This window comes from Mixia osmundae, assembly GCF_000708205.1.
Source record: "Mixia osmundae IAM 14324 unplaced genomic scaffold scaffold_8, whole genome shotgun sequence".
NCBI lineage: Eukaryota > Fungi > Basidiomycota > Mixiomycetes > Mixiales > Mixiaceae > Mixia > Mixia osmundae.
The window spans coordinates 455,496-473,558 of record NW_014575556.1 but is presented as its reverse complement, the minus strand read 5'-3'; the positions used below and the strand labels follow the sequence as shown (position 1 = coordinate 473,558).

The following is an 18,063-nucleotide window of genomic DNA, read 5'->3' as shown; positions in this document are numbered from 1 at the left end:
GGCCGGCTTGTGGCCTCGTGGAGCAGAAAAATGCCTTTGCAGCTGTTTCGCGCGACGCCGCTGTCGCACACCGTCAAGCCATGTCAGCAGCACCTGCCACGACGAGCAAGCTATCAGCTTTCATGAATCATCCCGCGGGTCCCAAGTAGGCTTCAGTGCCGAGCTCAGACCGCCTGCGCTAAGAGCCCTCTGGTTGCCTGCAGGACCATATTCTTCTATGCACCTCTCATGAAATGGCGAGTGTCGCATGCCATCAGCCGCTCGCATGCTGACAATGAATGCCTCACGCAGGTGTCTCGTCATTGCTGGTCTCAAGGATCTATCGCGGCCTGCCGAGAAGCTGTCCATACCTCAAAACGCAGGCAAGTCCCAACGGCCCGTCTCCACGAGCTGAGGAACTCATACTTGCACGATAGCCTTGATGCTCACGGGCGCAATCTGGGTGAGGTACAGCTTGGTCATCACCCCAGTCAACTACTCTCTAGCAGCTGTAAGCATGGTCACCCAACTCTATCGCGTCTACTTATCATCAGTGAGCAGGTCAATTTCTTCGTGGGCGCAACGGGCGGATACCAGCTCTATCGCGCATATGAGTAAGCTCCCGCACTCCATGCATACCGTCTCATCTGAACTGGCAAGCAGCTGGCAAAGGCAGAACCCTCAGTTGGCGAAGATAAAGAGCTCATGAGATCACGTTGGGCTTCGTATTGTTGTAGTACCGCGCTTGCATGTATGCCTACAAAGCAGCTTCAACGGTCGAGCGGCCGCTACGGACGTAGCGCAGTATGGCCATGGCACTCGCAGAGGTCACGCCAGCCATACGCTTAGCTGCGGCCTGCTTCGTCCATTAGCCAGCGTCACATTGTGGGAGAACTAGAGCCTGACCAGAGTTGCGGGTCGATAGCGAGAGAGTTGCTGGCGGGCCTCTGTACTCAGGCCGTGGATCTGATCGTAGTCGACTCGGTCGGCCAGCGAGATATGTTCGTCTTTGATGAAAGCGTCCACATCGGCAGATTGACGAGTGAGATGAGGCTTGTACTTTGCTTCGATGGCCACCCTTGCGAGCACACGAGGCGAATATTGTATCATCTGGGGAAGTGCTGTGGTGAGCAGTGGCAGCGTCGAGCCTTGGTGGCGTAGAACGTCGAAAGCGCTGCGTGATGTGCCGTCTAGACGAACGGGCAAGCCGAGGTCTGTCCATCTGTGTGGCGACAGCTCGATAGATTGTAGCATCTCGATACACTCGTCGATGCTTTTCTGTTCAGCACAGTAATGATGGTATCGACTGGCAGAGACACAACCCGCGAGGGATCCTATCTCACAATGAGCAGAATTCAGCGAGAACCAGGAGACATACCTTTCTCGGTCAGCCGCTTGTCGGCATTGTCCGCGCGGAGGAAGAGACGATATTCGCTTCGGCTCGTGAACATGCGATAAGGTTCCGAAGCGCCTTGCGTCGTCAGATCGTCAATGAGTACGCCGATGTAGCTGTCCGTTCGAGACAGGAGCAGAGGTGGCGCACGGGCGGCAGATAAACCGGCATTGATGCCTGCCACGATGCCCTGCGCTGCGGCTTCTTCGTAGCCCGTCGTTCCGTTGATTTGTCCGGCAAGGAACAGACCCTGTATCTTCTTTGTCTCGAGTGTGCCTGCAAGCCAGCCTTCGAGCTACGAAGATGATCCGTGGAATGAAGGAGACTCACGATTAAGCTCCCTTGGGTCGACATGATCATATTCTACGCCATACCCAGGTTGAGTCATCGTGACATTCTCCAATCCTGGAATCGTCTTGAGTACAGCTTCCTGCACGTCGGCAGGCACAGTCATCGAAAGACCATTGGGATAGACCGTATCCGTATCGTAACCTTCCGGCTCCAGCCAGACGACGTGATGGTTCTTCGACCTGAATCGAACGACTTTGGATTCGAGCGAGGGGCAGTATCTCGGCCCGTTGACTTCCTCTCGAATGTGAATAGTCTTGTCTAGATTTGCTTCTATGAGCGCGTGCGACGCTAGCGTTGTCTGTGTCTGCCAACAAGGTAGCTGTCGATCTTCATTGGGTAGGGGCCCTTCAGAGAGGTACGAGAACGGCGTAGCAGGTCGTTCGCCATCTTGACGGCCCAGTATGGCAGTGTTGACTGTCCGTCCGTCGATCCGAGGAGGTGTGCCCGTTTTCAGTCTCGACAGTGCGAAACCAGCTTGGCGAAGTGAATCAGAGAGCGCATTGGATGCTCTTTCGCCCAACCTGCCAAAAGGTGTCGATTCGAGACCAATGTGTACATGGCCGCCCAGGAAAGTGCCCGTCGAGATGACGATATGCCTGGTCCTGATAACTTCACCAGTCTCTATCCTCGACTACAAGTATCAGCAGAGATCTGCTGGCTACCCGTTGGAGCGAACCTAATCGTAAGCCAATAACGCGACCTGCTGATCCTGGTCGAGTGGGCGCGTCGAGTATCAAGTCATCGACGCTACCGGCCCGAAGTGATAAATTGGAATAGGCGTTGAGGGTCTCTTGCATGTGCTGCTTGTAGAGCGTTCTTGAGATCTGAGCTCGCGGTCCATGTACGGCGGGACCCTTTGATCTGTTGAGTACTCTGAACTGTACGGCCGATTTATCTGCCAACACGTCAGTCTGCCTAAGCCTGATGTAAGCTTACAGCATCAGGGACGGACCGGCCAGACGACCAATGAGGCCATCGAGAGCATCGATTTCGCGCACGAGCGTTCCCTTGCCTATCCCGCCAATGGACGGATTACAACTGAGCGCGCCAATCGTGTCGAGTCTCTGTGTGAGTAGCAGTGTTCGTGCGCCTACTCTAGCCGAGCCTGCAGCTGCTTCACAGCCTGCGTGGCCTCCGCCGATGATGACCACATCGAAATCGTCCTCTGCTTGGTCTGCATTGGTATGCATCCCTCCGGCGGCCGGTTCAAGTGAATTTCCAGATACTTGCGTAGCCAAAAAGCGTTGTTGGTCGTGCAAACGAGGCGGCCATGCTGACCTACGGCTCGAAAGGCGCTCTGCATTGCTCTTGGGCCTGGAACTTGCAATAGACGAAATCAGGCGAAGTGAGTCGCTAGGCGGCGATTTGGCGCGAGCTTCGACTCGTCTGAGGGTATGCAATGCCATGGATCGGCATGCTGGATGTGGACAGAGACTCATCGTCGTTGATGGCCGTCGCCTTTTATTTTTTTTTGGTGGACGCGCTGCCGACAGCCCATCGTCGAGGCAGAGAGGCGCCCTTTGCTCAAGATGTGGATGATCAGCTGGTCAGTCGAGCTCCTCCGCACTCTTCTCACGGTCTAGCTCGACGCCAACACAAGCCGGCCGACGCTCCCCACGACCTACCTGGCCTCGTCATCGCGGTCGCCGTCTACTCAATGACAAAGGATCGTGGCTAAGCAACGCCCTTCTTGCCGCTTCACAGGTTCTGGGATATCCTCGCACAGTTTGGTCTCGTCAACAAGAACGCCAAGATCCTCTTCTTAGGCCTCGGTCAGTCCTGTGACGCACCCCAGGCCGTTGAGCTCGGTCTGACGTGGCTTGGCTTGTTTGACTGTCAATAGACAATGCTGGCAAGACGGTTCGTCGTTTGCGCGCTCATATGTGTCACGAGATGCTTACCGTCAAGCGATCACGTCAGACGCTCCTGCACATGCTGAAGAATGATCGACTAGCTACGTTGCAGCCAACTTTGCATCCCAGTGAGTCATGCCGCACTGCTTGATCCGTCTGCGGAGCTCATCCAGAGATGTCTGCCTCCAGCATCTGAAGAACTTGCCATCGGTAATGTCAAATTCACAACTTATGATCTGGGAGGACATCAGCAAGGCGAGTCAAAGACGCGACATGAACCCTACGCAAGCTCATGCGGTTGGGTTCTCTGCAGCTCGCCGGCTCTGGAAAGACTACTTCCCAGAGGTAGATGGGATTGTCTTCCTCGTCGACGCCCAGGATCACGAGCGCTTCTCAGAATCAAAGGCGCGTCCTGCGCTGGCGGTCTCCAGGTGATAACTCATTACGCTGAGCGCACAGGAGGAGCTAGATGCATTGCTGTCGATTGAGGAGCTCTCAAAAGTCCCCTTCCTCATTCTGGGCAACAAGATTGATGCCCCAGGTGCGGTGAGCGAAGATGACCTCAAGCACGCGCTGGGCATGTACCAGACCACCGGCAAGGTCAACAGCCCGCCCCTGAGCAGCAGTGAAGCACGCTGATAGGCATGTAATGACAGGGCAAGCAACCTCTCGAGAACATCCGACCAATCGAGGTCTTCATGGTCTCTGTCGTCATGCGTCAAGGCTACGGCGAAGGTCTGCAAACTCGGCCTTCTCGGCCATCCTCCGCTGACGTGTGCCTGGACGTCGACAGGTTTCCGTTGGCTCAGCGCATACATGTAAAGCGTATCCGGCTCGGACGATCCCATCCACCACCTTAAAGCGTTCTTTTTGTCAACGAGACTTTTCACGTCCTTCGAGTGCATTCCAGAGTGCGATGCCCTTTTGTCCGGCTCGAGGCTGACTTTTGCCTGCACTGCTCCTAGCGCGCGCGATGCCTTGGCTGATGCTCGCCCGAAAACGCGCGTTCCACGTGCCAGAAGTGGCAAAGAGTGGCCGATCCTCAGATAATGCGGAATCTGAACATCGACAATTCGATTTGGGAGCCCCTGGCTCTGTTATTGAGTCATCTCGCGATGTGCGCAGACGCAGTCATTCGCCTTTCCATCCCAATCCACTCCTTCCTTCAGGAACTGCCAGATCTCACCTTTTCGACAGACCTGCTCTCCTTCGCTTCAACAACAGAATCGCATAAACGCCCAAGCCGGTACCAGTGCCGCCCTCAATCTTGTCACCGCCGCACGATACACCCAACACTCATTCGTACGCACACGCCTTTCTCCGGCGCCAAAGAGTCGATCTCACAGTAAGCAAGAATTAAAAGAGTGCACAGACGCCTCGATGGAGTGCTTGAGAACATCAATCTACCAGACATAGCCTGCCTCGCCCGCACGCATCGACACTGCCCTTCACACCATGACTTGACGACGCTTTGCGCACTTTCAGATCCTGCACCCTATAAGTTGCCCATAACGACGCAATCTCGAGCGATCGTACCTGTCACGCAACGATAAGAGGACTAATTGCCGCCAAGGCTCGCGTTTGAGGCGTTTCACCCTCGCAAGAGAGGGACCTGAAGCCAAAAGGGTCAAGATGGCTACCACGTTTGCGACTGCTCACCGCGAGCCTGCTTACAAATCGTCCCCGATGTCGAGGACATTGTCAGATTGTTCTTCCTCCCGTCCTTATGCGACGAGCCAAGAAGATGCTCTTGCACGCGCCCAGCGGTATCAAACCCAGGCGCAGTTTCAAGCAAGTTCAAACACTGCTTTGCAAGTATCACATCGTACAAGACTTCAATTTCCTGCCAAGCTTGACGGCCACCCTGCTATTGATCATCGCTTTTCGGTCCCTGCAGAGCCCCTTCATTGGCGCTCCGGTCCAAGGCGACACTCGATGCCACACGTTCAGAGCGCACCCGCGCCGTTGCACATGGCTGCCGACAGTACGATGCAATATGGCGATATGGTCAAACAGAGCGGTCACTTTCATCCCGAGCAAGCACGTCACGGTCAGCTCGGTCAGCGTGATCTCGCAAGACTATCACCAAGGCCAAGACGCAAAAAGATCATGCCAGAGCAACTCGATGTGCTCATCAACGTCTTTGCACTGTCTACCACGCTGTCGTTCGAAGACCGTGAGCAGCTCGCTCGCCGCCTCGGAATGACGAACAGAGAGGTACAAGTTTGGTTTCAAAAGTGAGCTTCTTTGGCCAGCGTTTTCACTGAAACTGACGCGGTGGTAGCCGTCGCGCAAAAGTCAGTCGCGAGCGACAACAGGAAGACCAAAGCCCGGCATGGCTACAGGAGTCTCCCTCATCAGACTCATCACCTGACTCGCCCCCGCATGAGAGTCGCCACATGGTTGATCATGCAGTCAAACCATTCGGATCCAGTCGACCCAGCATGCAAGGTATCGAGCGATCGCGCTCTGATCAGCGTCCCTACATGCGCGCCTGCCCTGCGTCAGACGATCGCATCATCATACGTTCTCCCCCGTCAACCGGGTCTACACCCGGTACACATGCTGCCTTTACGCCAAGCAGTGCATATGCTACCTCTGCATCCTCTCAAAGCGGGACGCCTCATTCGATGGACATCAAGCGCGATAGCTACTTTCCAAGTCTGACGCGCACGACTTCGGAAGCTAGAGCAGAAGGCTACTTTTCCGGCACAGTACCTCGTCTGCCAGATCCCCGTTCGAATTTTCTTGGCTTGCGAACGAAGAGCGCGCCCAATGCAGTCACCTTGCCACCGCCCTGGGCTGCAGGCGGCCCATCGCGACCAGCTGGACCGCGCCCACACGAGCCTGACGGCGTGGCCAGACGAGCCGAAGGCCGAGACGGCATCAATTTGCTGGCCGATATCGCAATCGACACTCTTGCGAGAGAGAAGCGACGTGCATGATATGCTCACAGTGCGCAACGTCTGCACCAGCAAATCGTTTGTAGAGAATACCTGAAGATGATCGGGCGCTATTCGCGCCACCACGTAAGCAACTCGCATACTGTAGCGATCACTACCAATCGCAAACCGCAGCGACTAGATGTATAGTACCATAAATTGTAATGCGTGTTGTACATACCAACAACACCATTTTTGCAGCGCTACAGCCTCATTGCGTCGACGGTTTGCCGGTCACTCACTTGTTGAGTTTGATGCCTAGCTTGGCCGCCATGGCATTGGGACCCTTTTGCTTCTTCTTCAGTACCGGCCTGGCGCTAAAGTCGACTTTGGCCACAAAGGCCCGTGCATCACTTGAGAGTAGCGTCTGCGCATCTGGCTCGATCAGATCCAGCTTTCGTTTGACGACGATCTCTGGCTTCGGCTTGGGTGGCAAGATGAGGCCTTCGTCCGCATCCTCTTCGTCGGGTGTCGTTCCTGAGGGACCGGCAAGAGGGGCAGCAGGATCTGCTGTGGGTGTCTCATTGAGTTCAATGGACGGCACTGCGCCTCGCGCAAAGATTCGTCTGACTTGTTCCTCGTCTTCCTCTTCTTGCCTTCTCTGTTCGTCATCGAGTGCAGACTTAGCAAGAGCCTCGTCGTCGACGGTATCGACGCGTGAGCTGACTGTCTGAAGTACTCGTTCCTCATCTAGCTTTGTCCGCTCAAAGCGAGCGTTTCGCGTCCTGATCTCCTGCAGCTGGTCGAGGATCTCCATCTCTCGTTTTGCGTCTACCGTCTTGTTCTCAAGCTCTGCCATGGGATTGTTCTCCTCTTCCTCCAGCCTTGCGAGCTTGTCGATGGGCTCCGTGTCCGTCTCCTCTCGCCAAGGCTCGAAATTACGTGAGGCGCCGTGTTCTGCCTGATAGTCTGTATTCTTGGGATCCGTCTTGAAGGTGATCTCGGCAGAACAGCGGGTACATTTGATGTAGAACCGGTAGATCTTGATGCTGTAGTAAGTCTCCTTGGAGTCCTCCTTGCGAGCATTGAACTTTTTGCCTTTGTAGATGTACTCGCCGCATGAGTTGCAGCGCATACTGAAGGGAGCCATCAGGCGGACGACTTGCTGCCTCGGCCCGAGTCCACGCCGTCGCTGGATCGCCGCTGGATCAAAGTCGGGCGGATAGTACTTGTTCAGCACCTTGCGTTCTGACATGTTGGCTGATGTACTTCTGCTCGGGCTCTTTCACCTGTCGAGCTGCTCTACTGAGCCTGCTTGAGCTAGCGGGAGGGACCTGAGGTGGTTTGGTGACGGCCTGGCCTGCCAAGTTGTGTCGTGGCACTGCGTCGTGACAAATTCTCGACTCGCCAAACTTTGTCAAAGTCGGTGATTGTCACTGCTGCAAGCCACTTTGCTTGCATCTCACTCATTTGTGTGTACTACGACATGCGCACGACGACGACTCGAACTGCAGCCTATAGCGCTGGCCGTCTGCCTCTTTGTCGCGGTTGTGCCTCAACTTCACGCCCATACAAGGAACGGCAACGCCTTGGAACCTCTCAGACACTGCTCCGAGCGCAATTCGTACCCATTGCACAGGCTTTTCTGGCCTAGCCATCCTACTCGTTCTGAGAGAACTCGCGACCTCAGTCATTGCCCGCCCATCGACGCGCTCAGGAACGCAGGAACAGCCACCTGTGAGCCAGCTCAGACGGCAACAGCACATAGGTATATTGCAATGTCTTGTCGTTGCATGTGTGAACAGGCGGCCATGCTACCTAGCTTGACCCAAGAGCTATGTGGTGTGTTGGAATGCTTCTTGCTCTGTTCGCCTCGCAGTTGCAGTCATCGACGTTTGATCGGTGGGCAGATGAGGTCCCTGGATCTGCAGATTCCCACGAAATCAAGGTCAAGCTAGCGCGAAGCTCAGGCAAATGGAGCCAGACCAGCTTCAGTCCCGCCAAAAGGCTTCATTGCTCTCTCGAAGCCGTCGAAATGTGAGGTAGCCTCGGCAGCTCGGTCAGTACATCGCGCCTCGGCTACGAATTGATGCAAAGATTGAACACAAGCCAGGCCATGTGCCGAGTGAGGGGCATTCTGTACCCACTTCTGAAACTTTGAGGCCTATTCGCAAACCCTATCGCTCGAGACATTGCAAGGTGCATGCCTGTGGTTTCTGAGATGGCTCGCGCTCATCAGCTCATCGATCCGTGCCCAGCAGCGCTGCTGTAGAATCTGAGTGACACGGGATCGCAGTCAAGGTGAACGAACGAAGAGGGGCCAAGATTGGCTTCCAGGATATTTTCAAATGTCTCTCGTCGTCGTCATCATCATCAATATTGCCATCCATGGATGGAAGGAATTAATATTTGTAAGGAAGGCTGACCGAGCGCGAGGAACAGCGAGAAACACAGCGATTTTGGGCGAGAGTGCAGGTTTTGTTGCGGTACAGTCATTGGTCAAGAGAGGAAGGAGGAATCAGGCTCGACGCCATACTTGATCTGTGCTGTACTAGCCTCACCACACTCGGCAGACCGCAGCAAGACCGCCGATCGTCGCAGACGCGCAGCTAGACCCAACACATTGCGCAGTCGGCCTTCACGCGACATCGCAATTCTGTTTTGTCTGCAGCATCCTCAACAAAACTGGTGGTCTCTTGGCTTCTGGCCGCTTGCTCAGACTGCTGTATGCTTGCCGACCGATCAACTTGAGAACGAACGCTCTCTTGAGACCACGGACAACAGCCCAAGACAGTGGCAATCGGACATTGCTTGTCCGGCCCATCCTCACGCGCACCTCCACCTGTGCATAGCCTGACAGTGTCAGTCGTCGCATCTTGTCATCAGATTTGAGCCAGCTGACACGGTGTGACAGCCTCTTGATGACGAATTGAGTTTGGCTTGACTTTGACCGGAAAACATCTTGTCTCTTCGTCATGGAGGACAGGCCAACACTGGGATCTGCCGACGGCGCACATCCCAGGTCGGCCACCCTCTTGGCTTCAATCAAACGCACTGCCAATCTTGCTCATCACCAACCGAGAACAGAGCAATCGCGCTCTCCTGTTGCCTCGACCTCTGCAGTCCCCATGTCTGGTCCTACGCTCTCATCGGGGTCAGCGAGCAGCTCTAGCTCGACCTCCGCCAGAGAGATGCTTGCTAGGAGGCGTAGGAGGAGGAGAGAGAGCGCGGACGCGAGCACGAGCACCGTGAGACCAGTGTCGCCTGCTCGATCAACGCACTCGCGCTCATACTCCTCCTCTGGCTCCTCTGCTGCTACAACGCTCGCAACAGCTTCTCATACAATCTACTCGAGCGCATCGCCTTGGTTGCCCATCACGACAATGCTTGTGCCCCAAGCCATGCAAAGGCAGAGATCCTCGCACAGTCCGACTGCGATTCGCAAGTCTCGCGTCTTGCCCAAGATCGACACAACTGCTCAATTGATCGTGGCTAGCCCAGAGACGCTCTCACCCGCAGCAACTCCGTCTGTGTCGCCCACAAAGCTAGACAGCATGACGCCCAACCAGGATAGCTTCCACCGCCGAACGCAGTCTGATCACGCCCATCTCACCCTGTCTCGCGTGATCGAGCTCGAGCGACAGCAAACGCTCCGGCAGGGCAAGCCAGAAGACACTGAAGGGCTCGCACCGCCACGCCTGGGTCGCTTCGAGCAAAGATCGCATCCTTACTTGCAAAGTCCTAGCGATCTCGACAGCGTATCCGAATCTGCGCGATCTTCGTCGTCCAGACTGTCGTCTTCTTCGTCAGCCTCGTCTGCATCATTCAAGTTCCCAGAGCGATTACGGGCAGGTTTGCAATCGCGCGACAGCCTCGGATCGCTGTCTTCGAACTACTCCGCTTCGAGCGTGCCGTCCACGACTGCCTGCAGCGAGGCTGGTGATGAGGATGCGCGCACGCGCGGTCTTCTCGTGCGCGATTCGAGCGGCAAGCGTCGCTCGACCTCTCAGGTCAGATCTGATCTCGACAAAGCCAAAGAGCGCGTACACTTGCAGTCTACCTCATCAGATCGTACAGATCTCGATAGTACGATGCGGTCTACACGCAGAAGAGAGGCAGTAGAATTGTCGCTGTCGATCGGCTCTCCGTCTTCGCTCAGCAGGCGTCACACGCTTGGCCATCCCCCGCGTTCAATCTCAAGCGGCAGCGCCTCCTCCGCGTCAGCTTCCAGCATCTCGCTCGCATCAGCTGGCAGTCTTGGAATCTTCTCGCCCGCTTACTCCTCAGAATCGCTCTCATCAATCCATTTGTCCGATGAAGCGGCTTCCTCGACTGATTCGCTCGCATCCCTCACGCAGGACAAGCAGCGAGCAATCCAAGCGAGAGGCGGTGACACAATCGTCTCTTCTGCTGGCGTATCAGACTTATCCGATCGCATATTTATGCTGCCGTCGAGTACATGTCGCCGGAGACGGAACACGCTATCAACAAGCTATGGCGCATCGGCGTACCCCGTTCAACACCTCGTGGGGCATCATCCTTCGGCTCTCGCGGCGTCAGCTTCAATTTTGTCAAGTAAGCTGGCGCAGCATCCGCACAGTCAGCAGCACCATCGTGCTGTAGTTCGCAAAGCATCGACATCTGCCAGCAGCGCATCTGGGCTGCGGATAAGCTGGCCCATTCCGCCCCTCACGCAAAGCTTCATTCTTGTCTCCCTGCTCGTGAACGTTGCCTCAATCTGGCTCCCGCCGTTTACTACAGATCGCCTACCCGCAGGACTGCTCAAGCATCTGCCCCACCCAGTCATGTGTTCGGCGCCGATCAACATGCTCAGACCGCGATACGGGACCGGTATTGCGGAATACGCCAACGCGTTCTTGTCCTTGTTCCTGGTTGGTGCAGGCTCACAAGCTGGCCCAGCCATGCAAGGCTTCTATATCAAACTTCTGCTTAGCTTGCTCAACGTTGCCATCTTGGGTCTTCTCGAAGATGCTTTCAGACGACATGCGTTTGCGCAGGTCAAGGCAAACAAGCAGAAGGACTCGCTCGTCGCATCTGGCGAGCTACAGCGTCGTCAATCGCATCGTCATCGTAGAGCACACTTATCTTCTCTTCATCTCGATTCAAATGCTCTCAGCTTGAGTCTACAAGGTCACAATGACGCTCATCAGCCACACCTCTGGCCGATGGTGCTGCTCTGCTCAGGTCTCTGGATCTTGATCATCAGCATTCGGCTGCTTTACGGACAAGCATTCAGTCGCTGGACGGGCTGGGCAGCTCCAAAGTGGTTTTGGAGCGACAGCGTCTCGGAGACGGGCAGTGGCATGTGTCTTATCGTTACCTTTCCGACCAGATGCTGACTCCTGCTATAGGTCTAGCGCCTCTCGTTTTTGGCCTGATCGTCATTCAATCACTGTTGCCGCGAGCGGTCTACGAAGTCGTCTTCTCGGGGCGTCAGCAGCCAAGCGTGCCCCAGAGATCCCCGCGCCATTCGAGCCAATACCTGGCCATCTCTGTGCCTAAAACGCTGCTTCACGCGCTTCTGGCTGTTTCCAATTTGTTCCTAACCCCGGATGGGATGACTTGGTGGGCGATCAGCGGCTTGACCGCTGGCGCATTGTTCGCACTCTTTGGTGTAGGTTTACGATCGATCTCGAGCACTACGCCAGACGTCAGACGCGTTCCAGCGAGCAGGCGAGTGCTCAACTTTCTATATCGCGTCTACTGCGCAAGCGCTGTCGTACTGCCTCTGCTGGCGACGATCATCCTCGTCGCGACCACGCTCAGACCGACGCCATCGATATATGCGCCAGTTCCCTCGCTGGCTTCCTTTCCATCCAGCTTCCCTTCAGCTGTGTCGTCTCTTGCGCTCTCCGCGACGACGTCTCACATTCACAAGCTGCTTGCATCTGCGCATCCCGGTCACGACAAGCTCTTGACGATCTTACTTATGACTGCGCCTCGACCAGGTCACCCTGATTTCTTAATCAGGACCCTCGAGTCGTATCTAGCGAATATGCCTGAACCCGGCGAAGACAACTTTGGCTCTCGAACGGCGCTCGCAGGACGCGTGCGCATCGTCGTCTATACGCACTTTGCCCATCATCCCGTCTTTCAACAGGCCCGCGACGTGGTTTTCGCCGACAGTCCCAAGGCCGAAGCCTACGTCGATTGGGTTCAAAGGCTGCCACTGGCGCCTAGCTGTATGTGTGCCCTCTAGATTATTGACAAAGGCTGACCTATGGTCTCGTGACAGCTCCTTCACATCCATCCATCACCGTAGATCGCCTCGATCAGCGTCTTCATCTCGCTCGTGCACTCAAACACGTTACGACAACATACGACTCAGCATATGTCCTTCTTGCGGAAGACGACTTTCCGCTGTGCGAAGATGGCGTAGACCACTTTGATCAAGAGGAGCTGTGGCGGCGCGACGATGCGCCCTTTGGCACCTGGGCGGGCTATGAGGTGGAGCATCCTCAACATACCTCATACGGCCAAGCTTGGAACGAGATGCTGCGCGTCTTGGCAGAAGCGAACCGATGGATGCCCGATCAAGCACGCGGTAGCATGCAGCAGACCGAGGCCGGTCATTGTGGTGTCTTTGTTGGTACTGGCGGTAGCGGCTTGGCTGTTCGATCTTGGCTTGCCGAGCGACTGCCTGCGCTCTTGCTTGGTCGTAATGATACCAATGGCGATTTGCGCGAAGCCCGAGCACTTCAACGGGAGTCTGGCATCAACATCCCTGCCGAAGACATCAACGCATCTCCTCCTGATGTTGTGATACAGGACTGTCTGCTTGGTAACATTGAGGGCTGCGAGGCATGTGCCGCTCCGTTGCCATTCAGTCGATCGACCCGCTCAACATCGTTCAGCTCTACGCACGCAACTTACAGCTACCGCCGATGGCTCAATGCGCCCGTCAAAACTGCGCGTGAACCGTTTGCAGTTCCGGGCGATCGTTGGGGCAAGACGGGCTTGGTGACGAGCCAGCGACTGCTCATGCGACATCTTGGACACAACGCCTCGACTGTGCCTGACCGTCTATACAAGCGGGAAGAATGGGGATGTGGTTGGCGCCATCCTTTCGTGCGTCTATGCGCTATCTCACCAATATTGAAGTGCTGATCAGACATCACAGAATGGCGATCCTTCCGTCCTTACCGTATAAAGCCTTCTCCCATTCCCCAGAGGCTAGCTCTGAGAGCTTGACATCTCGCAAATCGCGCAACGCAACGCATCGCACGCAGCGCGCACCGCATTCCGCAACGGAAGTCATTCCACTGCCGCTCATGGACTTTTACCGCAGGCAAAGATACCCGTCTTTAGTTATACACGACGATTGTACCAGTCTTGCAGACATTGTCAGCTATGCTGCTTTCGTGAAACGCTCGTTAGTCCTACAACAACCAGACATGATACACGGCTGCACTGCAGTGGGCATGGTGCCAGACGATCACGCAGGTGGGCTGAGCCCCTTGCCACCTCCCGTCGCGACTTCTCGCAGCTCCGCTGCCCAGCGCTGCGATTGACCACTCGGGTCTTCGAAGCGGTACAGCTTCGCGAGCGTGCGGACGGAGAAGACCTTTGACGACTCCTCGAAAATGTCGATGAGGCAATTAGATGACAATGTCGCCTCGTTTGCCGTTTTGGTCTGATGCCCTCTAGACCGGGTCTGTTGGACCTGCGCAAGTCCTTGCTCTGGAAAGGTGATCTCGCACTTGACCTTGACCGTCGTACGATTTTCTTTGACGCAGAGCAATCGTGGGAAGCTGGTCAGGATGAGGGAACGCCTCTTGCGAAAGAGTGCAGAGCGGTCGAGTATCTCGGAGCTATAGACAAGTAATTCGCGAGGCTTGAGAACGTTCGACCTGCGTGCACGTGTGAGCGAAGCGTAGATTCAGTGGGGAGCACAAACCATTTGGATCCGTTGGATTCGACTTCTGCGATGACCGCAGAGGCTTTTGGCTGACTGCTCGCATGATTGTCTTCCCGGGCGACCTGTACTTGGGAAGGCCGTCTACTGTTGCGTGGCGAATCGGCAGGCTCGCTCTCCTCGTCAGAATCGTCGATTGGCAGTGCGCCAAAGTCTTCGAACAATTTCAACTGTGGCGATGGCAGGGGCGGCGTAATGCCTGTCTGTATACTAGGCGGTAAGATCGTCCAGATCGTCTCATAGTCTATGCTGTCAAAGAAAGAATGCTGCTTGATGGCTTGTATGCCAGATGGAGGAGATGCTCCGAGTCGTAGCATGGGATCTAGGACTAGCAGTCTCTCGACGAGATCCTTTGCATCGGCAGGAAAATCTTCGGGAAATGTATAATCTCGCTTGACGATCTTCTGAAAGGTCAGATACTCGTTCGCCGCCTTGAAAGGCGGTCGTCCGGCAAGCATTTGATAAACAATGCAGCCAAAAGCCCAATAGTCTGATGATTTGAATGCCGTCTTTTCTGTCAGAAGCTCTGGACTGACATACTCTGCGGTGCCAACGAAGGAATTGGCACGTTCCATGGTGGCGTCATTGCCGCCTGCTTCTGAGGAAGTCGGGTCGAGCAGCTTGGCCGTACCAAAGTCAGTGATCTTGATGCGCATATGGGCATCGAGCAAGATGTTCTCCGGCTTGAGGTCGCGATGTAGCACGCCCCGAGAATGGATATGTTCAAGAGCGCTAAGGATCTGCGCGGAGTAGTACCTCGCGCTGATCACATCGAATGAGCCATTCTGCTTGATATATTTGAGGATCTCTCCATTCTCGGCCAGCTCGAGAACAAAGTCTGCCAGTGATATCAGCACTTGAGCAATCATGACCCTTTGCCGCTTACATAGACTTGACTCGTCGTGGAAAGTCCAGAAGAGGCGGACAATGCCAGGATGACGTTCGAGACGATTGAGGGTATCCTTTTCGATGTTGACATACTTGATCTTCTTCTCTTTGACGATGTGCCTTTTGTCCAGGATCTTGAGTGCATATTGTCGATGCGGCGGGAGCTTGTCGGTCGCAGCGAAGACGGTCGAATAGCTGCCTTCGCCTAAGATGTCGCCAAACTCAAAATCAGCCGCCGATTTGCGAGGCACAGCCATGCCGTTGATGCTCGTCTGGGAGGCTCGCCTTGATTCGACCATGCCTTGCCTCGGTGTTCGTAGGAGCCCGGGTGTGAGCTGCAGTTGACCTGGAAAGTTGGAAGTCTGTGGTGTCAGCGGCGGGCCTGGCAGAACGGGCATCTGATCCGCAGTGAGTTCGGCGCCCGTTAGCATATCGACGTGGGAATTGCGCCGGCTCGTTGTAGCAGATTGACCCGGAGTCCATCCTCCACCAGATACGACTGGACGACCAGACGGTAGTGCGCCAGGCGTGAGGACGGGCAGATTGGCGTTCTGGCCGCCAAAACGAGAGGAAAAATAGCCTCCAGCCGAGCCCGCTGCCTGGGCAGACGATTGCCGGCTCATCAAGCGTGATGCAGGCGTCCTTATCGGGACAGCTTGGACCGAATCGGTACTCGTGACAGAGGACATCCGACTGAGCGAACTGGCACCTGACCCAATCGTCTCTTCGCCAGGCGAGATCACAGAGCCCGGAGCGGCATCTGCTGCTAGAGCTTGAGTCAGATGATGATGCAGTCCTTCCGGCTCAGCAGGCGGTGTCGGCCTGTCTGCATTGTGCAGCGGCGGCGGAAGTGCATCCACGGGCGACGTATTCGTCGTCGCGAGCATATCCGACAGTGGCCGGGCTGTGATCTTTGGTCTCTGTCGCAGGGTAGCTTCGTCTAGTGCTTGCTGATCTATTTGCTCGTCTGCGGGCGATGGTGCGAGTGCTCGGTCTAAGAGGTCATGATGCGCTGCGATTGATCCGCCGAGTGCGTTCGAGCCTGGCTGTCGCGTTTTGAGTTCTGCGAGTGCTTGACGATGGTGCAGTGCGTCGTCGGATAAGCTCAGCGGTCCCTGCAGGCTCGCCATGTCGGGCGACGTGTGCTGTCTGTTCAGCAGCAGATGACCTACATTCGTTCGTCGACGTCCGCCAAATCCTGGGGTCAAGTGACAGGCTTTCTGCCGGCTGGTAGGGCTTGATCGGTCAGACGGAGAGGTTCCGCATGCTTGTAGAAGCTGCGCTAGACTGGTCTTCTCGCGATAGTCTGTCCAGATCGGCTAAGCCTCTCGTGCGCGCGCCGTGTTCTGGTTTGGCTTGTGCGCTCGAGCGTGCGACAGCTGGAGATCGACAATGCCCGATCGATTTGAAATTCAGCTTGTCGACAGCGAAGCAAGCAATTTGGCAAGCCCGAACGAAAGAGAGAGAGCTAGTAGGATCATGCAGACAGTCAGCAAGCTCCTTACGCCGACCGCACGAAGGCTGGCAAGTCCGGCTAGCAGTAGACGTTATGCCAATGCGCCCGTTGCTAGCACGAGTGCGACACCTCTGTCCGACCTCGAGGCGACATCTTCATCGAGTTTCTCAACGGCAATGGAGGGAAACGAGTCAGGCGCGGTGCCAGATGCCGCTCTTCTGGCTGCCAAAGCTACAGTGGATGCTAGACGACGCAGGCGAGCCATAGGTGAGTGCCCTTTTCGGGTCAGCCACAGCTCCGTCCATGCTCATCGTCTGACTCCGCAGCCGAACATATGGAGCGATTTGGGTCAAGCCAGAACAGACATAGCACTTTCCAGGCTCACCACGTGCTCACTCGAGCTCCTCCTGCGTCAGAATTGACATTGTCCCATCTCGTCGCTGCTCAAGCTCATCTTGGCCATCATCGGTCGCTTGCCCATCCCTCTGCTCTGCCGTATATCTACGGTACTCGAGCAAAAGTATCCATCATAGACCTGCGTACGACTCTCACTCATCTCAAGCGAGCCGCTCAGGTCATCAGCGGGACTGTCGAGAATGACGGCATCATCGTCTTTCTCTCCACGCTCGATGGCACGGAACGAGCGATCAGACTGGCAGCCGAGCGATGTGGCCCGAATGGCTTTGCGACCAATCGTTGGCTTGCAGGCAGTCTGACCAATGCTGGCTCGGTCTACGCGAAGCAGGCTCATGCTTTCCGCGAACCGACGAAAGAGGGCGAGGAAGGAGAGGATGCGGGATCAAGAGCGATCAACCCCTTCGCTTACAAGCCTTCTCTGCTCGTGCTTATGGCGCCACGAGAGCAGCAGAACGCTCTGAGGGAAGCGACGCTGGCGCATGTACCCACTATCGGCATCACTGATACAGACGTTGATCCACGCTGTGTCACCTACTCGATACCAGCGAATGATGACAGTCCCCGGACGATCCAGCTCATTGCGGGTATACTCGGCGAAGCAGGTAGAACCGGTCTTGAGCGTCGCCTTGCGAAGTGAGCGCATTTCAGCCATCACGTCAAAGAGCAGTACTCACATTTGACGAGCAGGCAGAGAGCCAGTGCACCCGTGTGGCTTAGGCCTACAGGGGGATCGCCGGCGCAAGAAGTCCTCAGTGCATAATACACCTTGTCACTCTCTTCTGCAAGTATGTTCTGCGCGTGCACGGTCGGCTCTGCGCACCGACCCACGAGCGCGCGAGCCTAGTTGGCAGACTCTTCCATCTCCCTAGCAACGTCTCTTTCCTGCATCCTCTCCCTCTGTCACGACA

The 18,063-nt window shown here is 55.8% G+C and overlaps 9 protein-coding genes across 9 annotated transcripts; 6 read left to right on the top strand and 3 right to left on the bottom strand.

The window, feature by feature from the left end:
• The first annotated feature begins 50 nt into the window (after window positions 1-50).
• On the top strand, window positions 51-747 carry L969DRAFT_89310 (uncharacterized protein). The gene is made up of 6 exons (XM_014711139.1): window positions 51-145; window positions 204-236; window positions 292-362; window positions 417-490; window positions 541-593; window positions 643-747. The coding sequence occupies exons 1-6, from the start codon at window positions 81-83 to the stop codon at window positions 686-688; spliced, it is 342 nt and encodes a 113-aa protein (XP_014566625.1). The 5' UTR covers window positions 51-80; the 3' UTR covers window positions 689-747.
• On the bottom strand, window positions 710-3,196 carry L969DRAFT_64833 (uncharacterized protein). The gene is made up of 6 exons (XM_014711138.1): window positions 2,676-3,196; window positions 2,400-2,618; window positions 1,703-2,344; window positions 1,358-1,648; window positions 886-1,313; window positions 710-835 (listed from the first exon to the last, which is right to left on the bottom strand). Exons 1-6 carry the CDS (start codon window positions 3,160-3,162, stop codon window positions 737-739), a joined length of 2,166 nt encoding a protein of 721 aa, XP_014566624.1. The 5' UTR covers window positions 3,163-3,196; the 3' UTR covers window positions 710-736.
• A 56-nt stretch (window positions 3,197-3,252) lies between these two features.
• Window positions 3,253-4,519, top strand: L969DRAFT_95885 (uncharacterized protein; the record flags this gene model as incomplete). The annotated part of the gene is made up of 9 exons (XM_014711137.1): window positions 3,253-3,269; window positions 3,428-3,495; window positions 3,567-3,583; window positions 3,644-3,704; window positions 3,766-3,831; window positions 3,890-3,981; window positions 4,036-4,176; window positions 4,219-4,311; window positions 4,370-4,519. 9 exons carry the CDS (start codon window positions 3,253-3,255, stop codon window positions 4,517-4,519), a joined length of 705 nt encoding a protein of 234 aa, XP_014566623.1.
• Window positions 4,520-5,511: 992 nt separating this feature from the next.
• On the top strand, window positions 5,512-6,521 carry L969DRAFT_51771 (uncharacterized protein; the record flags this gene model as incomplete). Its single annotated transcript, XM_014711136.1, has 2 exons — window positions 5,512-5,813; window positions 5,861-6,521. 2 exons carry the CDS (start codon window positions 5,512-5,514, stop codon window positions 6,519-6,521), a joined length of 963 nt encoding a protein of 320 aa, XP_014566622.1.
• A 235-nt stretch (window positions 6,522-6,756) lies between these two features.
• Window positions 6,757-7,713, bottom strand: L969DRAFT_51644 (uncharacterized protein; the record flags this gene model as incomplete). The annotated part of the gene is made up of 1 exon (XM_014711135.1): window positions 6,757-7,713. The coding sequence occupies one exon, from the start codon at window positions 7,711-7,713 to the stop codon at window positions 6,757-6,759; it is 957 nt and encodes a 318-aa protein (XP_014566621.1).
• Window positions 7,714-8,295: 582 nt separating this feature from the next.
• On the top strand, window positions 8,296-9,391 carry L969DRAFT_95882 (uncharacterized protein; the record flags this gene model as incomplete). The annotated part of the gene is made up of 5 exons (XM_014711134.1): window positions 8,296-8,406; window positions 8,621-8,657; window positions 8,951-9,183; window positions 9,243-9,319; window positions 9,373-9,391. 5 exons carry the CDS (start codon window positions 8,296-8,298, stop codon window positions 9,389-9,391), a joined length of 477 nt encoding a protein of 158 aa, XP_014566620.1.
• On the top strand, window positions 9,190-14,112 carry L969DRAFT_565250 (uncharacterized protein). The gene is made up of 5 exons (XM_014711133.1): window positions 9,190-9,319; window positions 9,373-11,780; window positions 11,831-12,661; window positions 12,715-13,530; window positions 13,581-14,112. Exons 2-5 carry the CDS (start codon window positions 9,434-9,436, stop codon window positions 13,988-13,990), a joined length of 4,404 nt encoding a protein of 1,467 aa, XP_014566619.1. The 5' UTR covers window positions 9,190-9,319; window positions 9,373-9,433; the 3' UTR covers window positions 13,991-14,112.
• L969DRAFT_104645 (uncharacterized protein) lies at window positions 13,782-16,645 on the bottom strand. The gene is made up of 3 exons (XM_014711132.1): window positions 15,281-16,645; window positions 14,377-15,232; window positions 13,782-14,329 (listed from the first exon to the last, which is right to left on the bottom strand). The coding sequence occupies exons 1-3, from the start codon at window positions 16,410-16,412 to the stop codon at window positions 13,915-13,917; spliced, it is 2,403 nt and encodes an 800-aa protein (XP_014566618.1). The 5' UTR covers window positions 16,413-16,645; the 3' UTR covers window positions 13,782-13,914.
• Window positions 16,643-18,010, top strand: L969DRAFT_565007 (uncharacterized protein). The gene is made up of 3 exons (XM_014711131.1): window positions 16,643-17,005; window positions 17,065-17,788; window positions 17,843-18,010. Exons 1-3 carry the CDS (start codon window positions 16,675-16,677, stop codon window positions 17,913-17,915), a joined length of 1,128 nt encoding a protein of 375 aa, XP_014566617.1. The 5' UTR covers window positions 16,643-16,674; the 3' UTR covers window positions 17,916-18,010.
• Window positions 18,011-18,063: the final 53 nt, after the last annotated feature.

What these genes read in the sequence shown, in the direction of transcription:
- L969DRAFT_89310 (XM_014711139.1), top strand. Translation starts at nt 81, where the DNA reads ATGTCAGCAGCACCTGCCACGACGAGCAAGCTATCAGCTTTCATGAAT. An exon ending in AATCATCCCGCGGGTCCCAA is followed by an intron (nt 146 to 203) that starts GTAGGCTTCAGT and finishes GGTTGCCTGCAG; the next exon opens with GACCATATTCTTCTATGCAC. An exon ending in GTCCATACCTCAAAACGCAG is followed by an intron (nt 363 to 416) that starts GCAAGTCCCAAC and finishes CTTGCACGATAG; the next exon opens with CCTTGATGCTCACGGGCGCA.
- L969DRAFT_64833 (XM_014711138.1), bottom strand. Translation starts at nt 3,162, where the DNA reads ATGAGTCTCTGTCCACATCCAGCATGCCGATCCATGGCATTGCATACC. An exon ending in CCTCATTGGTCGTCTGGCCG is followed by an intron (nt 2,619 to 2,675) that starts GTCCGTCCCTGA and finishes ACGTGTTGGCAG; the next exon opens with ATAAATCGGCCGTACAGTTC. An exon ending in CAAGCGGCTGACCGAGAAAG is followed by an intron (nt 1,314 to 1,357) that starts GTATGTCTCCTG and finishes ATTGTGAGATAG; the next exon opens with GATCCCTCGCGGGTTGTGTC.
- L969DRAFT_565250 (XM_014711133.1), top strand. Translation starts at nt 9,434, where the DNA reads ATGGAGGACAGGCCAACACTGGGATCTGCCGACGGCGCACATCCCAGG. An exon ending in CGTCTCGGAGACGGGCAGTG is followed by an intron (nt 11,781 to 11,830) that starts GCATGTGTCTTA and finishes CTCCTGCTATAG; the next exon opens with GTCTAGCGCCTCTCGTTTTT. An exon ending in GCGGGAAGAATGGGGATGTG is followed by an intron (nt 13,531 to 13,580) that starts GTTGGCGCCATC and finishes CCAATATTGAAG; the next exon opens with TGCTGATCAGACATCACAGA.
- L969DRAFT_104645 (XM_014711132.1), bottom strand. Translation starts at nt 16,412, where the DNA reads ATGGCGAGCCTGCAGGGACCGCTGAGCTTATCCGACGACGCACTGCAC. An exon ending in CCACGACGAGTCAAGTCTAT is followed by an intron (nt 15,233 to 15,280) that starts GTAAGCGGCAAA and finishes TATCACTGGCAG; the next exon opens with ACTTTGTTCTCGAGCTGGCC. An exon ending in GAATCCAACGGATCCAAATG is followed by an intron (nt 14,330 to 14,376) that starts GTTTGTGCTCCC and finishes ACGTGCACGCAG; the next exon opens with GTCGAACGTTCTCAAGCCTC.
- L969DRAFT_565007 (XM_014711131.1), top strand. Translation starts at nt 16,675, where the DNA reads ATGCCCGATCGATTTGAAATTCAGCTTGTCGACAGCGAAGCAAGCAAT. An exon ending in ACGACGCAGGCGAGCCATAG is followed by an intron (nt 17,006 to 17,064) that starts GTGAGTGCCCTT and finishes CTGACTCCGCAG; the next exon opens with CCGAACATATGGAGCGATTT. An exon ending in CTTGAGCGTCGCCTTGCGAA is followed by an intron (nt 17,789 to 17,842) that starts GTGAGCGCATTT and finishes TTTGACGAGCAG; the next exon opens with GCAGAGAGCCAGTGCACCCG.